At 40.1% G+C, this 22,576-nt stretch overlaps 1 protein-coding gene across 1 annotated transcript in view; it reads right to left on the bottom strand.

The window, feature by feature from the left end:
- The window catches only part of LOC126094588 (protein TEX261), a 56,525-nt gene extending 34,608 nt beyond the window's left edge, over window positions 1-21,917 (bottom strand). Inside the window, exons 1-2 of the mRNA XM_049909056.1 lie at window positions 21,703-21,917; window positions 4,245-4,324 (exon numbers count right to left, since the gene is read on the bottom strand). Of these exons, the coding sequence (XP_049765013.1) occupies window positions 4,245-4,324; window positions 21,703-21,772 (150 nt within the window). The 5' untranslated portion in view covers window positions 21,773-21,917. The remainder of the gene's footprint in view (window positions 1-4,244; window positions 4,325-21,702) is intronic.
- Window positions 21,918-22,576: the final 659 nt, after the last annotated feature.

Raw genomic sequence — 22,576 nt, 5'->3', positions numbered from 1 at the left:
AACCTCTCCAGTTTTTACCCTGTTCAGCTCCCTCTAGTACCAGGGAAGTTTATTCTCAAATGTCTTATCACAGGTCCTCTCAGCCCAGCCCTTCTTGTTGTCATTGTTCTCCACACGTCCTTTTGTTCGACGACTCTGTGGATAGAACCTCCACAATTCCTTACCTCATCCGCCCACCTAATTTTCAACATCTTTCTAAAGCACCACATCTCAAATGCTTCAATTCTCTCCTGTTGCAGTTTTCCCACAGTCCATGATTCATTACCATATAACGATGTGCTCTAAACACACATTCTCAGAAATTGTTTCTTCAAATTATGGTCTACGTTTGACACTCTTAGACTTCTTTTGTCCAGGAAAGCCCTCTTTGCATGTGTTAGTCTTCTTCTTATGCTTTGTTCATCACGTATTATTTTTCTTCCAAGGTAGCAGAATTCCTCAACTTCATCTATTTTGTGATCACAATTTTGTTGTCAAGTTTCTTGCTCTTCTCATTTCTGTTACTTCTCATAAGTGTCTTTCTTTTTCTTACTCTCAATCCACATTCTCTACTCAATAGACTTTTCATTTGCTTCAATAGATCCTGTAATTTTCCTTGACATCCGCTGAGTATAGAAATGTCACCGGCAAATCTTATCATCGATATCCTCTCAACCTGAATTTTAATCCCATTCATGAACCTTTCTTTTATTTCCATCATTGCTTCTTCAATGTATATGATTGAACAGTAGGGACAAAAGACTGTATCCTAGTCTTATATCCTTTTTAATCGGAGCACTTCATTCTTGATCTTCCAATCTTATTGCTACTTCTTGGCTTTTGTACGGACTGTGTATCACCTGTCTTTCCCTTTATCTTACTTCTTTTTTCTCAGGATTTCTGATATCTTGCACCATTTTACATTGTCTAACACTTTTGCCAGATCAACAGGTCCTATGAATGTGTAATGATTTTTCTTCAGTCTTGCTTTCATGATCAAGCAGAGATCAGGACTGCCTTTCTGGTGCCTTTATCTTTCCTAAAGCCAAACTGATCATCCTCTAACAGACCTTCTATTCTGTTTTCCATTCTTTTGTATGTTATTCTCTTCTGCAACTTGGATGCATGAATTTTTAATATGATCGAGCAAAAGTTCTCATATATATCTACTCTTTCTATCTTCCCCAGAATTGTGTAGATGCTATTTTTCTGAAAGTCTGATGGTATGTTGCCTGTCTCTAGATTCTACACTCCAACTTTGGTTGCCACTTCTTCCAATGATTTTAGAAATTCTGATGGAATGTTACCTATCCTTTCTCCCTTATTCAATCTCAAGTCTTCCAAAGCTCTTTTAAATTCTGACTAATACTGGACCCCCTATCTCTTCTGTATCCACACCAATATCTTCTATCACGTCATCAGACAATTCCTCCCCCTCACAGAGGCCTTCAATTTTGTCATCACTTTGCTGATGGATAGCATGATAGTAGAATATCTTCCCTTTGCGGTGGCCCACAGTCATATAGAAGCTTTTGAAAGACATTTTTGCCGTCTGACTGTTAATTGTTCATTTATTTCACACGGTTTTTATTTCTGGTTTGTTGCCATTCTTAAGTGTATGTTAAGGCCAGACTTATTTTAATATTTTAACATGTAGTTCAGAATGGCTAAAAAGCCGAAATCATGATTGTGTGAAATAAATGAACAATTAACAGGCAAATGGTGGAAATCTCTTTCAAAAATAAATAAAAATAACAATTAAAAATTGCTGGAATATGTCCACCTTCTTTTGATTTTGTGATCTGATATGGCGATTTCCAGAATTCAAACCTGTTTCCAAGTGCTCAATTTTTGCAACATTCAATGTGAGTCTAACTGTTCATACCATGCCTGCACAGGCTACTTCAATTCCCGTGACAAGCAGCAATCATGGCAGTGAGCGGCATCAGTGTAGAACCAGGTCAAAGATACGTTCTGTGGCAGGTCTGATGTGATTGTGTCTGCAATCAAGATGAGCAGCAGTGACACTGTGGAACCTTGGTTCATCCCACCTGTCACTGTGAAGCTGATGTCTAGGCCACATGGACAACACAAGTAGTTTACTGTTTTCTTTACAACATTTTAACCCAGAGAACAAGATGAATAGCCAATCTGTGGTCACAGAGAGTATATCAAAACAGACGGTGTGGAACATGCCAAAATGCTTCTTCATCTCTAGGAAAGCGATTCGTAAGAGTATGTATTCCTCTTTAATGTTTTTCATTGACTTGACAGGCTGAGAAAGTAGCATGAAATCATGGGGATCTGGGGGATGGTGCAGATGCAACTGCCAGCAATTCTTCAAAATATGTAATCAGCAATAGAGGAAGTGGATGGCAACCCATAGTCTTATGGTAGTTAAATTCATTAAGTGAGAGGTACTGGCACATTGAAACTTTTAATGTGGCTGTGTGAAATGCCAGACAACAAGACAGTTGCCTGGAAAATGCATGTGTTCATGCCCTGGTCTCGCACACAATTTTACTATTCCTGGATGTCTCCCCTCTTTATATTCCGAATAGACCATATTCCAAAATCAGTAAAAATGCATTCGTTCATGAATACCCTTATTACCAAGGTTTATGTTGAAAATCTCCCTTACAAAAAGCAGTAGCCAATATCCTACCAAACATTCTCCAAATTGAATCTGCACTCTGATCAAGTGAGAGGTACTGGCACATTGAAACTTTTAATGTGGCTGTGTGAAATGCCAGACAACAAGACAGTTGCCTGGAAAATGCATGTGTTCATGCCCTGGTCTCGCACACAATTTTACTATTCCTGGATGTCTCCCCTCTTTATATTCCGAATAGACCATATTCCAAAATCAGTAAAAATGCATTCGTTCATGAATACCCTTATTACCAAGGTTTATGTTGAAAATCTCCCTTACAAAAAGCAGTAGCCAATATCCTACCAAACATTCTCCAAATTGAATCTGCACTCTGATCAGGTGTCCTCTCTGTTAATGTGAACTAACCTGTTTCTAGTCTCCCAAGTCTGTGCTGTTGCCATGGCTATGTTTTATTCTTCTTTTCTGCTCACATGATAGTATTACCAGTAGCACCATCAGTGAAATTAATTGTCTGACGCTATTTCCATTCTTGACCAACTGTATGCTTAACGTTCTTCTTATTTCCTCTCCTCCCCCCCCCCCCCTTTCCCTCTGACTGCTGGAAAAAAACATTTACATCTTCTGAATACTTATCTTAGATTCTGATTTCTCTGACCAAACAAGTGACCTTCAAATTTTAAGTCTCATTTTGTTGGTTATTTTTATTTTCTGCTTTGTTCACTAAATTTTGATCTTGAGTAGCTTGTAGCCCACTACCATCTTCCCACTAAACTCTGTTGCCTCTCGTTCCTTTTTCAGTACTTGCAACTAAGCCACTTATATGTCTCCTCTACCCCTTTGCTTATTTTTCTCCACAAGCAGAAACTTACTGTTCTGGCATTTCACGATTTCCTGCCTACAGCTGCTACTGTCGGCTGTATAATGACTTACAGCATGTCATGTTAGCTTGGTTTTCTTATGAACTATTGTTCTACTGGAGACTTCAAGGCCTGATTATCCCCTGTGTTAAACACCCCACCTTCCATATTCTGTTCATTTTCGCTTAAATAGCAAAACATCATAGCTAGGCAATTCCAGGGTTGCAAGTGTTTTCCCCATTCATTTATTACCTTTCTCCATTAAGTATTGCACTTACAAGACTGATTACTTGTTTGATTATACAATTATATATGCAGTATGACTACAGTAACAATTAGCTAGTTTATTCATGTTAATGTTGGATACGCTCCATGGCTGTCGATTGAATTGCTTGAATACATACAGCAGCCAGTCACTTTTTTTTTATAATGCAGTAATCGGCCACTTGGTGAATACTGTGCTGTACCAGTGAGGCTTGAAGTGTTGGTGCTATGCACGTGGAAGTGGAGAAAAAAGAGCCAAAAATTACGGACAAAAGACAGCTGAAGAATTCAAAATGCAGTCAATAAAAATGGTGTACTCGCAAAGATATAAATTTATTATGCTAATTTAAGATCATTGAGAGCCCAAAATATGTTTTCACACAAATAGAACTACGGTAAAAGTGACTTATGGCTCTATTTCTTCTAGTAATAAAACAATAATAACTTAAAAAATGCTAATTAAAAAATCAACAAACATACTTTGTAGGTTTAGTGTTAATGTTATGAGGTAATATCAAATTTTGACTTACAATTATCATCCACCAAATTACTTTTTTTGATGCGACGGTATATTCCTCCACAAGTTCCGCTAGGTAATACAGTCCAGCAGCTGTAAAAATGAGATGTGATGCATATTTCCTAATTTTCTACATACATTCAAAATTTCATAGCACTCATATTCATGAGAACATTTAGTACGTTATAGTGTACACACATAACAACACAAAAACAACAATGCTGGACACAGAGAACAATTTATGTGAATACACTTACAAGCGAACAATTTATGTGAGTGCACTTATAAGAAGTTTACATTCATACAGCCTATATAGGTGACAGAGTTCAACTAAGTGGGAATTGTAGCTGTGTCCTGAATGTGCAGCATAGTACCAGTTCTGGAGACAACACAAGCAGCTGACTGATTACATCCACTATCAGGCACCATATGAAGTGAAACCTTCCACTGCAACCACCATCTGTCTGGGCCTTCTCTTAACAGGCACCAGTAGGGTTCATCAACAGACAGTGTAAGGAACTTCTTAATATAGTGTTTCAATTGGGGTTTTGTTTACTACAGTGGGGAACACTATTATGGCAACAGCCCGAACTAAGATTTACTATTTATGGGGCTAGCTCTTTGAACAGCAAGGACACTGTGGAACATTTTTTCTGTGTTGTTCCTAGGCATAATACCACTAGAACAGACATAGGGAGAATGGTGGTCAATGAAAGAATTTGGTGAGTGACAACTATCTGTAATAGTTTCAAGGGTGACTCACCTGGCACATAACATTTCACAATGATAATGATTGGTTCCAGTGGAAGCAGAGCCTGTGTTTAATAGTGTAACAGTCCCACAAACAAGTTAGATGTAAAATAAGATGGACTGGGGACAACTTTCTGACAATCTTCAAGGGACGCAGGAAAGAAAGTAAGGGTGTGTGGCAGGAGGTCCTGTGAACTATAGTAGCAAAAATTTTGGTTTGGGCATGACAAAGAACAGCTTGAAGTCTTAGCATTAGTTTACAGGTGTGCAAATTTCTGTTTCTGAGCTTCAGCCAAAGTTCTAAGTTGCAGGAGTCAAAGCAAATAAAGAACATGGTATGCAGCCAAAGAGAAGGCAATGAGGAAGTAATTAGTCACAGGATAACTCTTCAATATATAACAGATATAGCTGCCTTTTCAATGTATTGCAAGAAAAATGACGAGAACCTTAACTTCATCTATGTAATCTGGAGTTCAACACTGTGATCAGTTAGGAAAAAAGTGATAACCAAACTGACTTAATACAGAAATCTAGATGGATTGACAAGGATTTAAGCCCCACTTCTTCCTAACAGAAAACCACGTTCTTGGCTGTTGTACAGTTTTGCTCAGCACCAGTACATCTTGGAGAGGCACAATTATTGAATACATGTAACATGTCATCAGCATGAGAAAACTTTATTTCACTCCTAAGGTTATCTAGTTGGAAAAATGGGTTCACAACTTTTTAAAATTTGAAGCTAAAAGCTCCTAACACTGGCAGCTCCAACATTCAGAGAATAGGGGGAGGAGGATGAAAGAGTTTTTAGGTACTCAAAATATGTCACTCGTCTTACAAGAAAATGACAGTGGCACACACTAACATACATACGCACGCATGCACATGCACGCACATACAGACAATAAGGTGGGTTGTGGAGTACACATGAAGACCAATTGCTCCTTCCATCACATAACTGAATGTGTTTTCTAGAACTATTATATATACCTTGTTCCAATCCTGTAACTACTTGTAAATCTCAGAGGGCTTAAGATTCGATGTGTGGTTTTTTCCCATTAGCGGAGCTATCAGCCTTGTTCCAGTTTATTTAGTTTCAGCATGCTAGAAGCAGGAGTTCTTGGACTCCCTACAACACGTATCATCACGTTAGCAACACCTTTTTCCTGCTATATTACCCAACTATTTCATATTTACATTTCTAATTTACTGGACTTAAAACAAATAGTGGTTCATGGTGTGGATTCCTGTAGTCATGTCCTAGTTCATGAACCACGGGTAACGTATGAGTGGCCAAGTAAGTGGTCCCGACAGTCGGGATACCAGTTACTTTGGAATAAGGCTGGGCATCTCTGACATATTCTGAGTCGTGGTCACCTTTGTGCTCATACGGCAAAGACTACCAAATCCACCGGTTAGTCCCTCAGCCGTTAGGGGTAAAACCCAATGGGACTCGGGGCAAGTAAGGCTAGCAACCTGCTTCCCTGGTACTTTAAATATGATGCTGGCAACAATCAGAGCAAAATGCCTCGGACCTTTGGAGGTGATGGAGTTCCACCTCTAACTGACAAACCAGGGACTCCTAAGATACGACTTGGCAAACAAATGGTAATGAGATGGGGAGCTGTTAATATCAATGGGGGCTACTCTGGGAAGAAGGTAGAGCTGGCAGAGGCTGCAAGTAATATGGGGCTGGACGTTTTAGCTGTTAGTGAAATTCGGGTAAGGGGTGAGAAAGAAGAGGAAGTGGGAGAAACAAGGTCTACGTGTCAGGAGTCACAGCAGGAATAGCACAATGGGGTGTAGGGCTTTACATCAGGAAAGAAATGGAACCCAGCGTAGTTGCAATAAGGTATGTAAACGAACGACTTATGTGGATAGATTTGACAGTGTCTAGCAAGAAAATTAGGATTGTGTCAGTATATTCGCATTGTGAAGGGACAGATCAAGATAAGATGGATAGTTTTTATGAGGCACTCAGTGATGTATTTGTTAGAGTAAAGGACAAGGGTGATTTTAATGCCAGGTTTGGAAATCGAACAGAAGGGTATGAAAAGGTTATGGGTAAATTTGGAGAGGATATGGAGGCCAACAGGAACGGGAAACAACTCTTGGATTTCTGTGCCAGTATGGGCTTAGTAATCACAAACTCCTTTTTTAAACATAAGAACATTCACCGGTATACTTGGGAAGGCAGGGGAACCAGATCTGTCATTGACTATATAATAACAGATCAGGAATTCAGGAAGGCTGTGAGGGACAAACGTGTATTCAGGGGATTCTTTGATGACACTGATCATTATTTAATCTGCAGTGAAATCGGGATTGTGAGGCCGAAAGTGCAAGAGGTCAGGTCCATATGTAAGAGGATAAGAGTGGAGAAACTTCAGGATAAGGAAATCAGGCACAAGTACATAACAGCGATCTCAGAAAGGTACCAGTTAGTTGAATGTAGTCCATTACAGTCATTGGAAAAGGAATGGACAAGGTACAGGGACACAGTACTAGAAGTGGGTGAAGAATGTCTTGGAACAGTAGTGTGTAAAAGTAGGATGAAGCAAACAGCTTGGTGGAATGACACAGTCAAGGCAGCCTGTAAAAGGAACAAGAAGGTGTATCAGAAATGGCTACATACTAGAACTCAGGTAGACAGAGAAAGTCATGTTGAAGAAAGAAACAAAGCCAAACAGATAATTGCAGCATCCAAGAAGAAATCTTGGGAAGACTTTGGAAACAGGTTGGAGACTATGGGTCAAGCTGCTGGAAAACCATTCTGGTGTATAATTAGCAGTCTTCAAAAGGGAGGTAAGAAGGAAATGACAAGTATTTTGGACAGGTCAGGAAAACTGCTGGTGAATCCTGTGGATGCCTTGGGCAGATGGAGGGAATATTTTAAAGAGTTGCTCAATGTAGGTGAAAATGCAATCAGTAATGTTTCAGATTTTGAGGTAGAATGGGATAGGAATGATGATGGAAATAGGATCACATTTGAGGAAGTGGAGAAAATGGTCAATAGATTGCAGTGCAATAAAGCAGCTGGGGTGGATGAAATTAAGTCAGAACTCATCAAATACAGTGGAATGTCAGGTCTTAAATGGCTACACAGGATAATTGAAATGGCCTGGGAGTCGGGACAGGTTCCATCAGACTGGACAAAAGCAGTAATCACACCAATCTTTAAACATGGAAACAGAAAAGATTGTAACAACTACAGAGGTATCTCTTTAATCGGCGTTGTGGGTAAAATCTTCTCAGGTATTGTTGAAAGGAAAGTGCGAGTATTAGTTGAGGACCAATTGGATGAAAATCAGTGTGGGTTTAGACCTCTTAGAGGTTGTCAGGACCAGATCTTTAGCTTACGGCAAATAATGGAGAAGTGTTATGAGTGGAACAGGGAATTGTATCTTTGCTTTATAGATCTAGAAAAGGCATATGACTGGGTTCCTAGGAGGAAGTTATTGTTTGTTCTACAAGATTATGGAATAGGAGGCAAACTTTTGCAAGTAATTAAAGGTCTTTACATGGATAGTCAGGCAGCAGTTAGAGTTGACGGTAAATTGAGTTCATGGTTCAGAGTAGTTTCAGGGGTAAGACAAGGCTGCAACCTGTCTCCACTGTTGTTCATATTATTTATGGATCATATGTTGAAAACAATAGACTGGCTGGGTGAGATTAAGATATGTGAACACAAAATAAGCAGTCTTGCATATGCGGATGACTTAGTTGTGATGGCAGATTCGATTGAAAGTTTGCAAAGTAATATTTCAGAGCTAGATCAGAAATGTAAGGACTATGGTATGAAGATTAGCATCTCCAAAACGAAAGTAATGGCAGTGGGAAAGAAATATAAACGGATTGAGTGCCAAATAGGAGGAACAAAGTTAGAACAGGTGGACGGTTTCAAGTACTTAGGATGCATATTCTCACAGGATGGCAACATAGTGAAAGAACTGGAAGCGAGGTGTAGCAAAGCTAATGCAGTGAGCGCTCAGCTACGATCTACTCTCTTCTGCAAGAATGAAGTCAGTACCAAGACTAAGCTATCTGTGCACCGTTCAATCTTTCGACCAACTTTGTTGTATGGGAGCGAAAGCTGGGTGGATTCAGGTTACCCTATCAACAAGGTTGAGGTTACGGATATGAAAGTAGCTAGGATGATTGCAGGTACTAGTAGATGGGAACAATGGCAGGAGGGTGTCCACAATGAGGAAATCAAAGAAAAACTGGGAATGAACTCTATAGATTTAGCAGTCAGGGAGAACAGGCTTAGATGGTGGGGTCATGTTACACGCATGGGAGAAGCAAGGCTGCCCAAGAGACTCATGGGTTCAGCAGTAGAGGGTAGGAGGAGTCGGGGCAGACCAAGGAGAAGGTACCTGGATTCGGTTAAGAATGATTTTGAAGTAATAGGTTTAACATCAGAAGAGGCACCAATGTTAGCACTGAATAGGGGATCATGGAGGAATTTTATAAGGGGGGCTATGCTCCAGACTGAACGCTGAAAGGCATAATCAGTTTTAAATGATGATGGACTTAAAATAAAAAGTTCAGAGGCTATTTTGCTTCTTTTTTTCCTTTCAGAACACAAGCAATGTCACATAACGTGAATCCCAGCTTAAAGCTGTACACCACTAAATGTGAGCAACTTCTTCATCCGGCATGGTACTAATATCAAGGGACCAAGCACTGATGGGCCATTTTTTGATTTTCACTGATGGATGAACACAAGACTCAGCTTTGTGCTTTGACTCCTTTTGGGCTGCTTCAATGAAAAACTTCCCTGTACATTAAAAACAGGCAGCATCCAAAATAAAAATCTTTCTCGCCCTTTATGAATATATCTCTCGTCTTTTCCTAGTGTGTGTCCTTTGAGTTGATTTGCTTGGTAACTCATCTACTACACCCTCCCCCACTGTCAGAGAAATGAGCCTCAAGTTCCAAAAGCAAGCATTACTGCATCACCAATTTCAATAACTAATTCAGCATGGTGACAGAAAACACTGCACCTGCTAATAACTAAGAAAGTACAGATACATTATATTCATTCTGCAGACACTATTTACTTCACTGGCAGACAATAGTTCCAATAATTTAACCCCATGGAGATTCCACAAATATTCAATCTGTGGGCTGTTTCTAGATCTATCTAAACCATTTGATCTCGTGTGATATGATCAGTCACAGTCTGCTGCTTAGAAAAGTGAAAAGAAGTTTGCCTACAACTGACGGAAGTCACACCGTTCTAGCATGCAACACATGGTAGAAATATGTCAAGAAAATAAGATCAAACAATGGAAAATCCAAGATGGAATGTAACAAAATTATGAAAAGGAAAGATACTGCTCATCATATAGTGGAGATGCTGAGTCGCAGACAGGGACAACAAAAAGACTGCTATGCAATCCTAAATACCTGGAACCCATAACACACATTGAAACTCTTGCCCTGCAGGAACTTGAGCAACACGCACAATGCCACCTCAAAAAGTTCTCCACCCTGCTCAAGTCCTATTCCTGCCTTGGAGTACCACTGTCCACCACCTCTACAACAACCTCCAAACTTCCCCCACGTCCCCTCATATCTGACAAACCCTGTCTTGCAGACCTACTACACTTACCCCACCCTCCAAAACTCCCTCCCACCAACGCACAGAATCCAGAACCTAAACAGACCCGTAATGCAGTAATGAACCTTTCCTTCGGAAGCCTTAGTCCCACAGAAAATCAGCCCATTCCAAAGACCTCACCTTTTGCCCCTCTCCAAAATTCAATCATGCATGCCTTGTCATAGAGCTTCTCGCCTTCTCCCAGTCCCTACAGTGGAAACACGTTTTTGCCACCAGCCCTACCAATCAGACTCAACCAAACACCAATACTGATCACTGCCTAACTCATTTCAGTTCTCCATCCAACCATGATCCACCCCCTCTGCCCCCAAACCACTCCCTGTTAACTTTCCAGAATTTCTTAAACCCAAATCTTGCCTCACCATCATTCCCCAAATCCCTCAACATGCAAACCAACCTTACATCCACAGAAAGAACCACAGTCCACCATCTAAAAACTGATCTCGGCCTTATAATCCTACCTGCTGACAGAGGCACCATCACTGCTGTTTCGAACCGCAGGGATTACCTGGCAGGGCTCTGCCAGCTGTTGCCCCTACAAACCTTGCCACAGTGACCCTACTCCAGAAATCCAGCAGGATCTCCAGCCTCTCCTCAAATCCTTAGGACCATCCCAGAACCTCTCCCTGGAGTCCATCTGTTTGCTCACCCTTAGCACTCCCCACACTCCTACCTTCTACATGCTTCCTAAAGCTCATAAAAAAACCTAACCACCCATGACACCCCATTGGGTCTGGTTACTGTGCCCCCACTGAGAGAATCTCTGTTCTCATAGACCAACACCTTCAACCTATTACCCAGAACCTACCCTCCTATATAAAAAATACCAACCACCTCCTCCATTGACTCTCCACAGTTCCTGTCCCTTTACCACAGGGTGCCCTGCTCGTCATTACTGATGCCATCTCCCTCTACACTAACATTCCTAATGCCCGGGGCCTTACTGCTATTGAATACTACCTTTCCCAACACCCAATGGATTCCAAACCAACAACCTCCTTCCCAGTCACCATGACCAACTACATTCTCACCCACAACTACTTCTCCTTTGAAGGCAATACCTACAAACAGATCCGGTGTACAGCCATTGGCACCCGCATGGCACCATCCTATGCCAACCTTTTCATGGGCCATCTAGAGGAATCCTTCCTAAACACCCAGAATCCTAACCCCCCCCCCCCCCACCACCTGGTTCAAATTCATTGATGACATCTTTGCGATCTGGATTGAGGGTGAGGACACCCTATCCACATTCCTCCAAAACCTAAAAAACTTCTCCCCCATTTGGTTCACCTGGTCCTACTCAACCCAACAAGCCACCTTCCCAGATATTGAACTCCACCTCAAAAATGGCTACATCGGCACCTCCGCCAATATCAAACCTACTAACTACCAGCAATACCTCTATTTTGACAGCTGCCACCCATTCTATACCAAGCCCACCCATCTGCAGTCGTCGCATCTGCAATGACGAGCAGTCCCTCTCGAGACATACTGTGGGTCTCAATGAAGCATTCAGACGGTAATTGTCCTCCCAAACTTGTACACAATCAAATAGCCCGTGCCCTATCTTTCCAGTCTCCCATCACCTCCCAAGTAACACTGTCCAGTCCAGACAGAGGAACATTCCACTTGTAATTCAGCACCACCAGGGTTTCGACTACCTCTCGTCGCGCCCTGCAATGAGAAATGTCCTGCCCACTATCCTTCCCACCCCTCCCACAGTGGTATTCCGCCATCCAATGAACCTACACAATACAGGGTGTTTCAAAAAGAATATACGTATTACAAAGTATTATTTTGTCCAAACTATCGATCACTGCGCCTCAGCTCGGCTATTGGAGAAACAAATACATTGTTTCGTTCATATTAATAGCCACTAGATGCCAGTTGTCTTCTGTCTTGCTTGCTAATTGTCATATATTTAAAACGGCTACTCTGCAGCAGAAATCATTTTGTGTTCTCCAGTGTGCGAAGTGCAATTCCGTGATTACAGTGCAAAGATGTTTCGGGCTGAAGTACCAAATTGATCCTACAAATGGGTGGAACATTTGCAGATGGTATCGACAGTTTCTAGATACAGAATGTGTATCTAAAGGAAAAAGTCCTGGCCGTCCTATGTTCATGAAGAAAATGTTGCACAAATTCAAACTGCTTTCCAACATAGTCCTTCAAAACCAACTCATCGAGCCAGTCAGGAGTTAGAACTACCTACAACAACACTTTGGCGCGTTTTGAGACGTCGGTTGGTTATGTTTCAAACTCTGCATCCTGATGACAAATGCAAATGTGTGGCATTTTGTAATGAGATTCTTGATGCTACTGACAATGATAACATCTTTGCACAACACATTGTGTTCAGTGATGAAGCGACTTTTCACATTGGTGGTCAGGTAAGCAAACACAATGTTCGAATTTGGGGCCTACAGAACCCACATGCAGCCATTGAAGATGTACGAGATCCACCCAAAGTCAATGTGTTTTGTGCGATATCCCGATCATCTGTTTACGGCCCATTCTTCTTTGATGGCAACATGGTTAACGGTCGGCAGTATCTTGCTATGTTACAAAACAGGTTGTTTCCGAGGCAGTACGAAGACAACTTCATTTTTCAACAAGATGGGGCACTCTCTCACTGGAGTTGCCAAGTGCGTGAATATCTGAATGAAACTCTACCGAACCACTGGATTTGTCATCAAGGAGCTGGCAACTTAGCATGTCTCAGATGGTCTCCACAGTCACCAGATTTGACACCCTGACTTCTTCCTGTAGGGTTTCGTCAAAGACAACGTTTATGTACCACCACTCCCACAGAACCTGGAAGAGTTGAAGAACCGGTTCTGTATTGCCATAACATTAGTGACGAAGGACATGCTTGCCCAAGTATGGGAGGTATTTGAGTTTCGATGTCATATTGTTCATGTAACTGATGGAGGACATATTGAACATCGGTAATCTGAACTTGAGAGGTTTTTAAATATGTGTGTAAAGTTTCATATTCGTATGTCTTAAAGTTTAATAAATATATGAATTTGAAATACGTATATTCTTTTTGAAACACCTTGTATACTAGTCCACCCTTACACAACCCCTGCTCCCAACGCCTTACCTCGTGGCTCATACCCTTGTAATAGACCTAGATGCAAGACGTGTCCCATACATCCTACCACCTACACCACTTCAGTCACAAACATCACCTACCCCATCAAAGGCAGGGCTACTTGTTAAACCAGTCATGTGATCTACAAGCTAAGCTGCAACCACTGTGCTGCATTCTATGTGGGCACGACAACCAACACGAGATCTATCTGCATGAAAGGCCACTGACAAACAGTGGCCAAGAAACAAGTGGACCACCCTGTTACTAAGCATGCTTCCAAACATGACATCCTTCATCTCAATGACTGCTTTACAGCCTGCACCATATCAACCCTTCGCACTAACACCAGCTGTTCTGAGTTTCACAGGTTGGAACTTTTCCTGCAATACCTCCTACGTTCCTGTAACCCTCCTGGCCTCAACCTTCGTCAGTCACTGTCCTCACCCATCCAGCCCCTTCCCTGTCCCCATTCCAGCACTAGACAGCCATCATTCCACCATCACACCCTGTCTTTAATTCTCTCCTTTTCTGCTAGTCCCCCCCTCCCCTTTCCACCTCTCCCCTGCCCACCGTCCAACCTACAGCACTAGACTGTCTGCCACCCCTACCATACTATACCTCCCATACCCACCCCAGCCTCCTCCTTACCCTCACGCAGTCGCCATTCCCATCATGCACCGGTGCTGCTGCTGGCAGTGTGGTTTCAGTTGCCTGAGACTGCGGTCGTGTGCATGAGTTGCATTTGCGTGCGCGCACCTCTGTGTGTGTGTTGTGTGTGTGTGTGTGTGTGTGTGTGTGTGTGTGTTCTATTTTTGACAAAGGCCTTACCACCTGAAAGCCTATTTATTTGTTACAGTCTTTTTGTTGTGCCTATCTGCGACTCAGCATCTCAAGAAAATAAGAATTACTTTTCAGGATACTGGAAAGTAAATTATGGAGTACCTCATTGCCCTCTGTTGGGCCTTTGGTTATTCTCACTTTTTATAAATGATTTACATACGACTTGAAAGCAGCAGAACCATTGTTGTTCACACCATCTTCTTGCCAAAGTGTAAAGATATTGCAAATGTACCCCTGTTCATATGTGTGTGTGTGGGGGGGGGGGGGGGGGGGGAGATTGCTATCTCCTCACCCTGCTGGTGAGGTTGGGTCACCAATATACTAGGCAAATGCATCACTGTAAATGGAAGCAAAGAATATATTAGGCATGTGCCCCTAGAACAGAAAGGCAAATAAGGTGTGGCAAGTACAGCCTGAATGAAGAACATACAATTGAGTTTGAGAACACAAAGTTACTGTGCCAAGCCAGCACTTACTAGGATGGCAAAATAAAAGAATCGATAAACATTAGGATCCATTGATCAACAGAGACTAGAGTTATTAACTCAGTTTGGCGTGGGATACTGTATAAGCATCTATCCACTTCCAGTGTGTCCAACAGTGGACAGCACAAGATGGATCATGAATGCCCATGCACAGACTGAAAGCAGCCTCCTACTCTGGCACAACCTCACAAGACTTTGGCACCTATACCAAGAGGAAATGGTATTTTCACCTCTTGTATAACATCTGCAACATCTCAAGTTGGTAAGACAATTGTTGAAATGTTGTGGTTTTTAATACTCAACTGAAAAAAAAGTTTGCTGTAATCTGGCTGAAAATCAATGAGCTTGTCATCAACATGACTCATTGAAGAAATACGGTTAAGTCTTTAAACTAATTTGTTGGGATACTTTACAACTTTGCTAAGAAGGCAATGTAGAAAATAAAATTCTAATGTGGAGTACTAATTCTTTTCATAACAGAAAGCAGAGGGGTCACAACAATAACCATCAAAGGAATGAAACTTAACTCACAGTGAGAAAAAATAAATGTGAAGTCTCAAAAAAATTCTGTAATGTGGTCACTCCTCTTCTGAACCTAAATAAATAACCACCAATGCCTTTAAAGTATGAAACTACCTGGCAGATTAAAACTGTGTGCCCGACCGAGACTCGAACTCGGGACCTTTGCCTTTCGCGGACAAGTGCTCTACCATCTGAGATACCGAAGCACGACACACGACACGCACCCGGTACTCACAGCTTTACTTCTGCCAGTATCTCGTCTCCTGCCTTCCAAACTTTACAGAAGCTCTCCTGTGGTAGAGCACTTGCCCACGAAAGGCAAAGGTCCCGAGTTCGAGTCTCGGTCGGGCACACAATTTTAATCTGCCAGGAAGTTTCATATCAGCGCACACTCCGCTGCAGAATGAAAATCTCATTCCTTTAAAGTATGTTCGAAAACTAATGTTTGCTATGACAACTATATTAATCAATGGCCCAAATTGAACCATATCAAACCCAATATATATTACAGCTGAGTGGGTCTACAAGTGGGTCAGTAAATGGGAAATCAACCAATAGTCTTGTTATCGATATAAGAAATATTGATAATTTTTTGTACTTTTGTAGTAGCAGTGTTTGCATGAAATATCACAAATTAAAACATTTTGACCTTTCATTTTACTAATAATGAATTTTTAAAACTTCCAAATTACGCAATGGTTGTTACATTGGACCACCAAATCTTCAAGACTGCATGATTTACAGACCTAAATTTTGTAAAATTTTATCCAGTTTCTAGTAAGCTTTAAAAGTAGTTGCTATTTGATGAAGCAATGCTGAATTTAAATTTTATGTTAGTCATGTGCGTGCAAAATATCATGACGCTATGCTATTCCAGTGTGAACATGTTAAAATAAATTTTATTTTGCTGATATGTGCAACATCTTGTGCATAGTCTGTTGTCCTTTGAACTTATTACTAATTTTACTGCAATCCTTCCATGTCTAAAATCAAACAAGGAGCTCAAATCATTATTAATTTTTATTCAGTGACAGTCAATATATTACTTTATTAGAATCACACACTTAACTTCAGATACAGCTTTCCCATGTTAACTTTGAAAATATTTTAGCATACACCATAATAACGAATCATTAATTAAGACTATGAATAATTTAGTTAATTATGCCTTCATTTTACCATTAAATTAATGCACCCAATATTATTAATCAAACAATGGTGCAGCTGTTATTATTTAACAATGCTTTATTTGAGTACAATGAGCAACATTTTATTATCTTCACCAAGTTATAGTTATCCAATGACAGTCATACTAATTTAAGCTGATATATTGCAGTTTTCTCTTAAATAACATAGCCTAGTTCTCCCAAGCAATAATACCATATTATTGATGTAACAATATGTTCATTTCTAGTATAATCCTACATCTACATCTTCCACAACTCTTCATCTGATCATCTTTACATTCTTCCATGGCAGTAATATAATTTAGTTTACAAATTAAGACTTTTTTCGGAACAGCCAATTTATCTAGTTTTCCTGGTTACAGAAAAGAAAAAGGCAGTCCACAATGATGCATAAATTAAAGGTTTACTTCTCATTTTTATCTCTGGACAGGCAAGCCACCCACAAGTTACTGTCATAGGCACAAGCAACACGTCCTGCAATTTGTTCGAAAACATGCTATCTGCATCTGGACTCACTTGAATTTTATAAACCCCAAAATCCTAAAAATCAGAAACAATTCTTGCTTTACCTGTGGCAATGCTCGTAGGAATAAATGCATGTTACTTCTAAGTCCCTGTGACTGCTATAGCTTCATAAAATCTTTTTTCCAAACTCTTTTTCATATGCTGCCTGTTCATAATCTGTCACAAACAAAAAAGTGACTGAGGGCGTGCTTAGGGCCAACCGAAGTTCGCATAACACATGTCTGCTATGACCCATGATATAAATGTGTTGTGTTCTGTGACATCAAGAAGGCGTGGCATATTTGAAATGGATCACATTTGTAGAGGGTGTATTGATGTTAAGTGGTGGTGCACTATAGTGTGCGATATTTATCTTTCTAAATTGTTTGTGATATCAGTGACTCATTGGACTCCTTGAGTGCTGTTTGCGAGAATAATATCGGAGGGGTTTGTGGCAGTTTGTTAGAGAGTTATTTTGATGTTGATAGTTCATTCTTGGGTGTGGAATTATTGGTGCAGTGTTTTGTTTATGGTACGAGATTTCAATTTACGTCTCATTTCTTATTAGTTGTGGATAACAAATTTGATGGGTAGGTCTCTGCATGCTCGAATTGTTGACCATAATTAAATTCCTGCAGTTATTAAGTTTAACTGTCAATTACTTGAAGTGTTACATTTGTGCAGAAGGTACGAAATTGACCAAAGATTGAGAAGTCTACACTGGCCATTGGGGAGATTGTGTTAATGGCAATATTTTTGCTATCAATAGATGTGGGTGTCAGCTGACTTTTGTTGGCAAATATATTTTTATGATTTCATTGTAATATATACAATACAGAGTGTGTGTGGCGGATGGGGGTTAAGTGTGTGTTTCTTGCATATTGAATATAGTGTTGATGACATTTTCTTATGTATTTTTGAGTTAGGTTGTTAGTTGCTAGTAATTACATTGGAATGCGATTGGTAGGTATTGTGGAATTTGTTTTACCTACATTGGTGATGTTAGACTTTATGGTACCTTGGACTTCGTTTTAGCTACATATGTCAAGTGAAATATTAGATACTGGAATTATTGACTTTTGTGTGGCTTTGTGGAATCATGGATTTCATTTAGCTTCATAGGTCAAGTGAAATTTAGGATAGCAGGTTTTACAGCTATGTGTGGGTTCATGGTATTGTGGACTTCGTCTCAGCTAAAAGGTCATGTGTGAAATATCCGATAAGAGTTTCTGCTTCATTTTTGGGTTAGTATTTGTTTTTTGTATGTCTCCATTGTTATGACTGTCATATACTTACTATGTCCCTGCCCAAAACTCCCTATATCCCTCCAGTTTTCTTGACAGTTTCATATTCTGTGATTAGATTTTTTTAAATTAATTGTATTTGTTCATGTGTGTATCGAGTGCCATCATGGTTGCCATACTGAAACCTTGATGACGCAGTGCGTCAAAGCCAGCAGATGATACCACAATCTTTGATTTTGCCCATATTTCCTTTTCCCCATTCAAACAATTGGAAGGAAGTTAATATTGCATTTCCACAAATGATTATTATGAATGTTTAAGAAAACAACCTCAACTGTTATTTTATGTTCATTTATTTAACCGGTAACAAAGGGGCAAAAATGCATCAGTGCCATGATTTAAAGTGTTTAACAACCCAACAAAAAACTGAAAGGCACATGTTGGAATATACACTTCGTGGTTGCCACTTGTTGCACACCGACATGTGCTTTTATTGCCCTATTAAGCATTTCAAATCATCACAACAGCAGTTTTCTGCCAAATCCCCTGAACATGCTTAATGAGTTACACATGTGTGCACCAACTTGCTCTCATTTGCCACACCAGTGCTTTGCTAGTTCTTTCTAAACATTTCATCTCCAATGAAGTGAATTACTGTCAATGGATGTGAATGTTTCTGTTTCGTTATATATTTGTAATATAAATTTCCTGCTGTTCTTTCAATATGCCTCATTTGGAATGCCAACAAGAAACTTGACACACACTGACAGTGTACAACTAAAAAGGAAAATAATTCTAAATTTAAAAAATTGGCAAAACTTAGAATTTTAATGAATTTTGTCAAATAGCACACATTTTAATGCTTTTAATAAACTGAATAAAATGGTATGCGTTTCACCTGTGTGTGCAAAATAGTTTGGGATATGGTCAGTTTAAGGTTTCAAAATGTGGCAGAAATTGCACACTTTTAGAAAATTCACAAACAAATAATTCAGAAATATAGGCCTACTGTCCAAAAAATCTTAATTTGGATTTTAGCTTCTTTTGAAAGGTGGAAAAAATTGTGAAATCCTAAATCATCATGCTTCACATTTATTTTTTAATTTTTTTAATTGGTTGACTTCAAATGGAATGACCCGATTGGTTTACAAGGAACAGTGTAGGGTCTGGTCTCACAAAGATTTGTACTATACTGTTACAGACAAATACAGATGACCTGTTGGCACCAGAAATAAAGATCAATTGTCACATATTACATTTCGGTAAATGTCATGCGTGAAGTACCCTAGCAGCCACATGAGTAAGAAGCTAAATCAGAGACAACACAATCAGTGCAAAATGTCGGAAGAAACCTCTGCAATGAGAAAAAGTGTGGAAGGGGTGAAGTTTCTTTGTGCATGGTGGCAGAGAAAAGGTAAATACTTTTCATGTTGTCATGTCATACAAAGTGCATGCAACATTAAATAAAATAGCATCAGCAGCAAAGTATAACCAAGTCACACTCTACAGGAGAGCATTTATTGCCTCCTCTGTTACCCACAGTAAGGCATCTAGTGAAGGACTAAGTCTCATTGGTTGCCAGAGGCTACTGGGGGGTGGTCATGCAAACAGTTCAAAACTGAGATGCCTTCCGATGTGATGCACACTATTTGACACCTACACTCTTGTCAGTTAAGAAATGAGACACTTAAAGCAGTAAAGGAGTTTGCTATTTGGGGAGCAAAATAACTGATGATGGTCAACGTAGAGAGGATATAAAATGTGGACTGGCAATGGCAAGGAAAGCATTTGTGAAGAAGAGCAACTTGTTAACATCAAGTATTGATTTAAGTGTCAGGAAGTTGTTTCTGAAAGTATTTGTATGGAGTGTAGCCATATATGGAAGTGAAACATGGACGGTAAATAGTTCAGACAAGAAGAGAATAAAAGCTTTCGAAATGTGGTTCTACAGAAGAATGCTGAAGATTAGATGGGTAGATCACATAACTAATGAGGAGCTACTGAATAGGATTGGGGAGAAGAGGAGTTGTGACATAACTTGACTAGAAGAAGGGATCGGTTGGTAGCACATGTTCTGAGGCATGAAGGGATCACCAATTTAGTTTTGGAGGGCAGCATAGAGGGTAAAAATCGTAGAGGGAGACCAAGAGACTAATACACTAAGCAGATTCAGAAGGATGTAGGCTGCAGTACGTACTGGGAGATGAAGAAGCTTGCACAGGATAGAGTAGCATGGAGAGCTGCATCAAACCAGTCTAAGGACTGAAGACCACAACAACAACAACAACAACAACAACAACAACAAAAAACAACAACAACAACAACAACACACTCTTTTCACTATATTTTTCGAAATAAACAGGTAAATCAGTTAAGAAAGTTTTTCTTCTTGAAGTACCTATCACTTTGTGCACTACTTGAACACTAGAATACTTAACATACTTTCACTCTATCATTTTATGGAATTATCTTCAGAAGCAGTATTCAATGAACCGAAGCCTGTAATAAGAGCACCAAGTAAAATTAATAACTCCACATCATAGACTTCGGAATTCTTTCCAGCACATTGGCAGTGTAGTGCTACTTGTTGCTAACAACAAAACATCAGTTATACTTAATCTGTGATTTACATACCCACAATACGAGGAACACAGATAATTTCGACTTTGGATTTTTGTCTCCGCTTCAGAGTGAAGGTCTATATTCCAGTGTGAAGGCTTTCAGGAAGAGGGACGGGGAAGAGATGTTAATAACGGAAACATAAGGGTTTAATGTATACGCTGGATGGCGGTAGGTCGAATTGGAGACCCATTCGTTCCGAATTCAAACTCACTATTTTAACCACTACAGAATTTCGTCCGGTGTATCACATGAATTTTCAATTAAACTACTAATAAATGATGTGTCAGGTAAATTGATTTCATTGTTAATGATGGCGTTGAAACATATGGGGAAATCTATTTTGGGAAGACGTAGCAAAAGCCACACAAAACATTCAGGAAACCAACTAGTCAGAAGCCACAGCGCTCACGAAAAGTGGCATGGGCAAAAAGTGTCCCTTCCACTCCATCCATCACAGGAAACCTAGGAATATCGGACCACTACACTCCGCATCTCTACTAGAAGTAAACTCTCTTATTAACATTATGTGAGTGCTTACTTAACAGTTTTAGTATTATGAAAGCAACTCCAACAAACAAACAGTTCTTCACTTACCAACAGCCACAGTCACAAAGCACACTTGCACCAACAATGCAAACCAACTCAATAAATAAAAAAACCACATTGTTAGTACACCTATATCAATGACATTATGATACACGAGAACGAATATGCATTTCGCTTTTCACTACAACTTTCCTAAACTTATCGATTTCTCTTTGGTTATGTTTATAGTCATGTTGACAAAATACTATCTGCACCAAAGTTGTTCCACAGCTGGCAACGTTACAGTTGTACCAACATTCCATACCTGATGTTGTCTGCAGGCGCTAAGAAGTTATCTGGTGCCAATTAACTTTGTATTTATTGCAGTGCACGTTACTGATCCATTTAGACATTTGTGTAATTTCATTAGAAGTGTTTTATAAGTATATACCGAGCATCTCAGGAGACTTTCACCTCTTCGTTAAAAATCTGGAAGCTCCGTTATCCTATCTCACTGTAAAAAAAAAAAAAATGAAATAGGGTTGTTGGTGATTTTAATGTGGATTTATTGCAAAGTTATGTCAGTCTAAAATTATTGCCATCAGTAAAATGTCATCAATTTACTTCCTACTGTGAACTTCGCATCACAGGTTTGTAAGTACTCTGAGACTGGTACTGACTTACTAACTTTGTAGACACTAGACAAATCGTTTGAGCAGTTGCCAGCGGGCTCTTGCGCATGTGCAGAGCTGAATTCCCGTATGAGCAGTGCCTGCTTCCGCTTCTGGCTACTTGAAACGTCAAAACGTGGATGTTTGCCGTATGACGTATGAGCAGTAGCCACATGCTACCCTGAAAAATTTTTCTGGCGCGCCCAACCTGCCAGATTCACGCATGCGCAGAGCAAGCTGAATTATAGGGGGGTTATTCCCCACGTGCCCTG

The sequence above is a fragment of the Schistocerca cancellata genome, chromosome 1, assembly GCF_023864275.1.
Source record: "Schistocerca cancellata isolate TAMUIC-IGC-003103 chromosome 1, iqSchCanc2.1, whole genome shotgun sequence".
In the NCBI taxonomy this organism is placed as follows: Eukaryota; Metazoa; Arthropoda; class Insecta; order Orthoptera; family Acrididae; genus Schistocerca; species Schistocerca cancellata.
The sequence above is the reverse complement of the archived record's forward strand: the minus strand, read 5'-3'. Positions and strand labels throughout refer to the sequence as shown.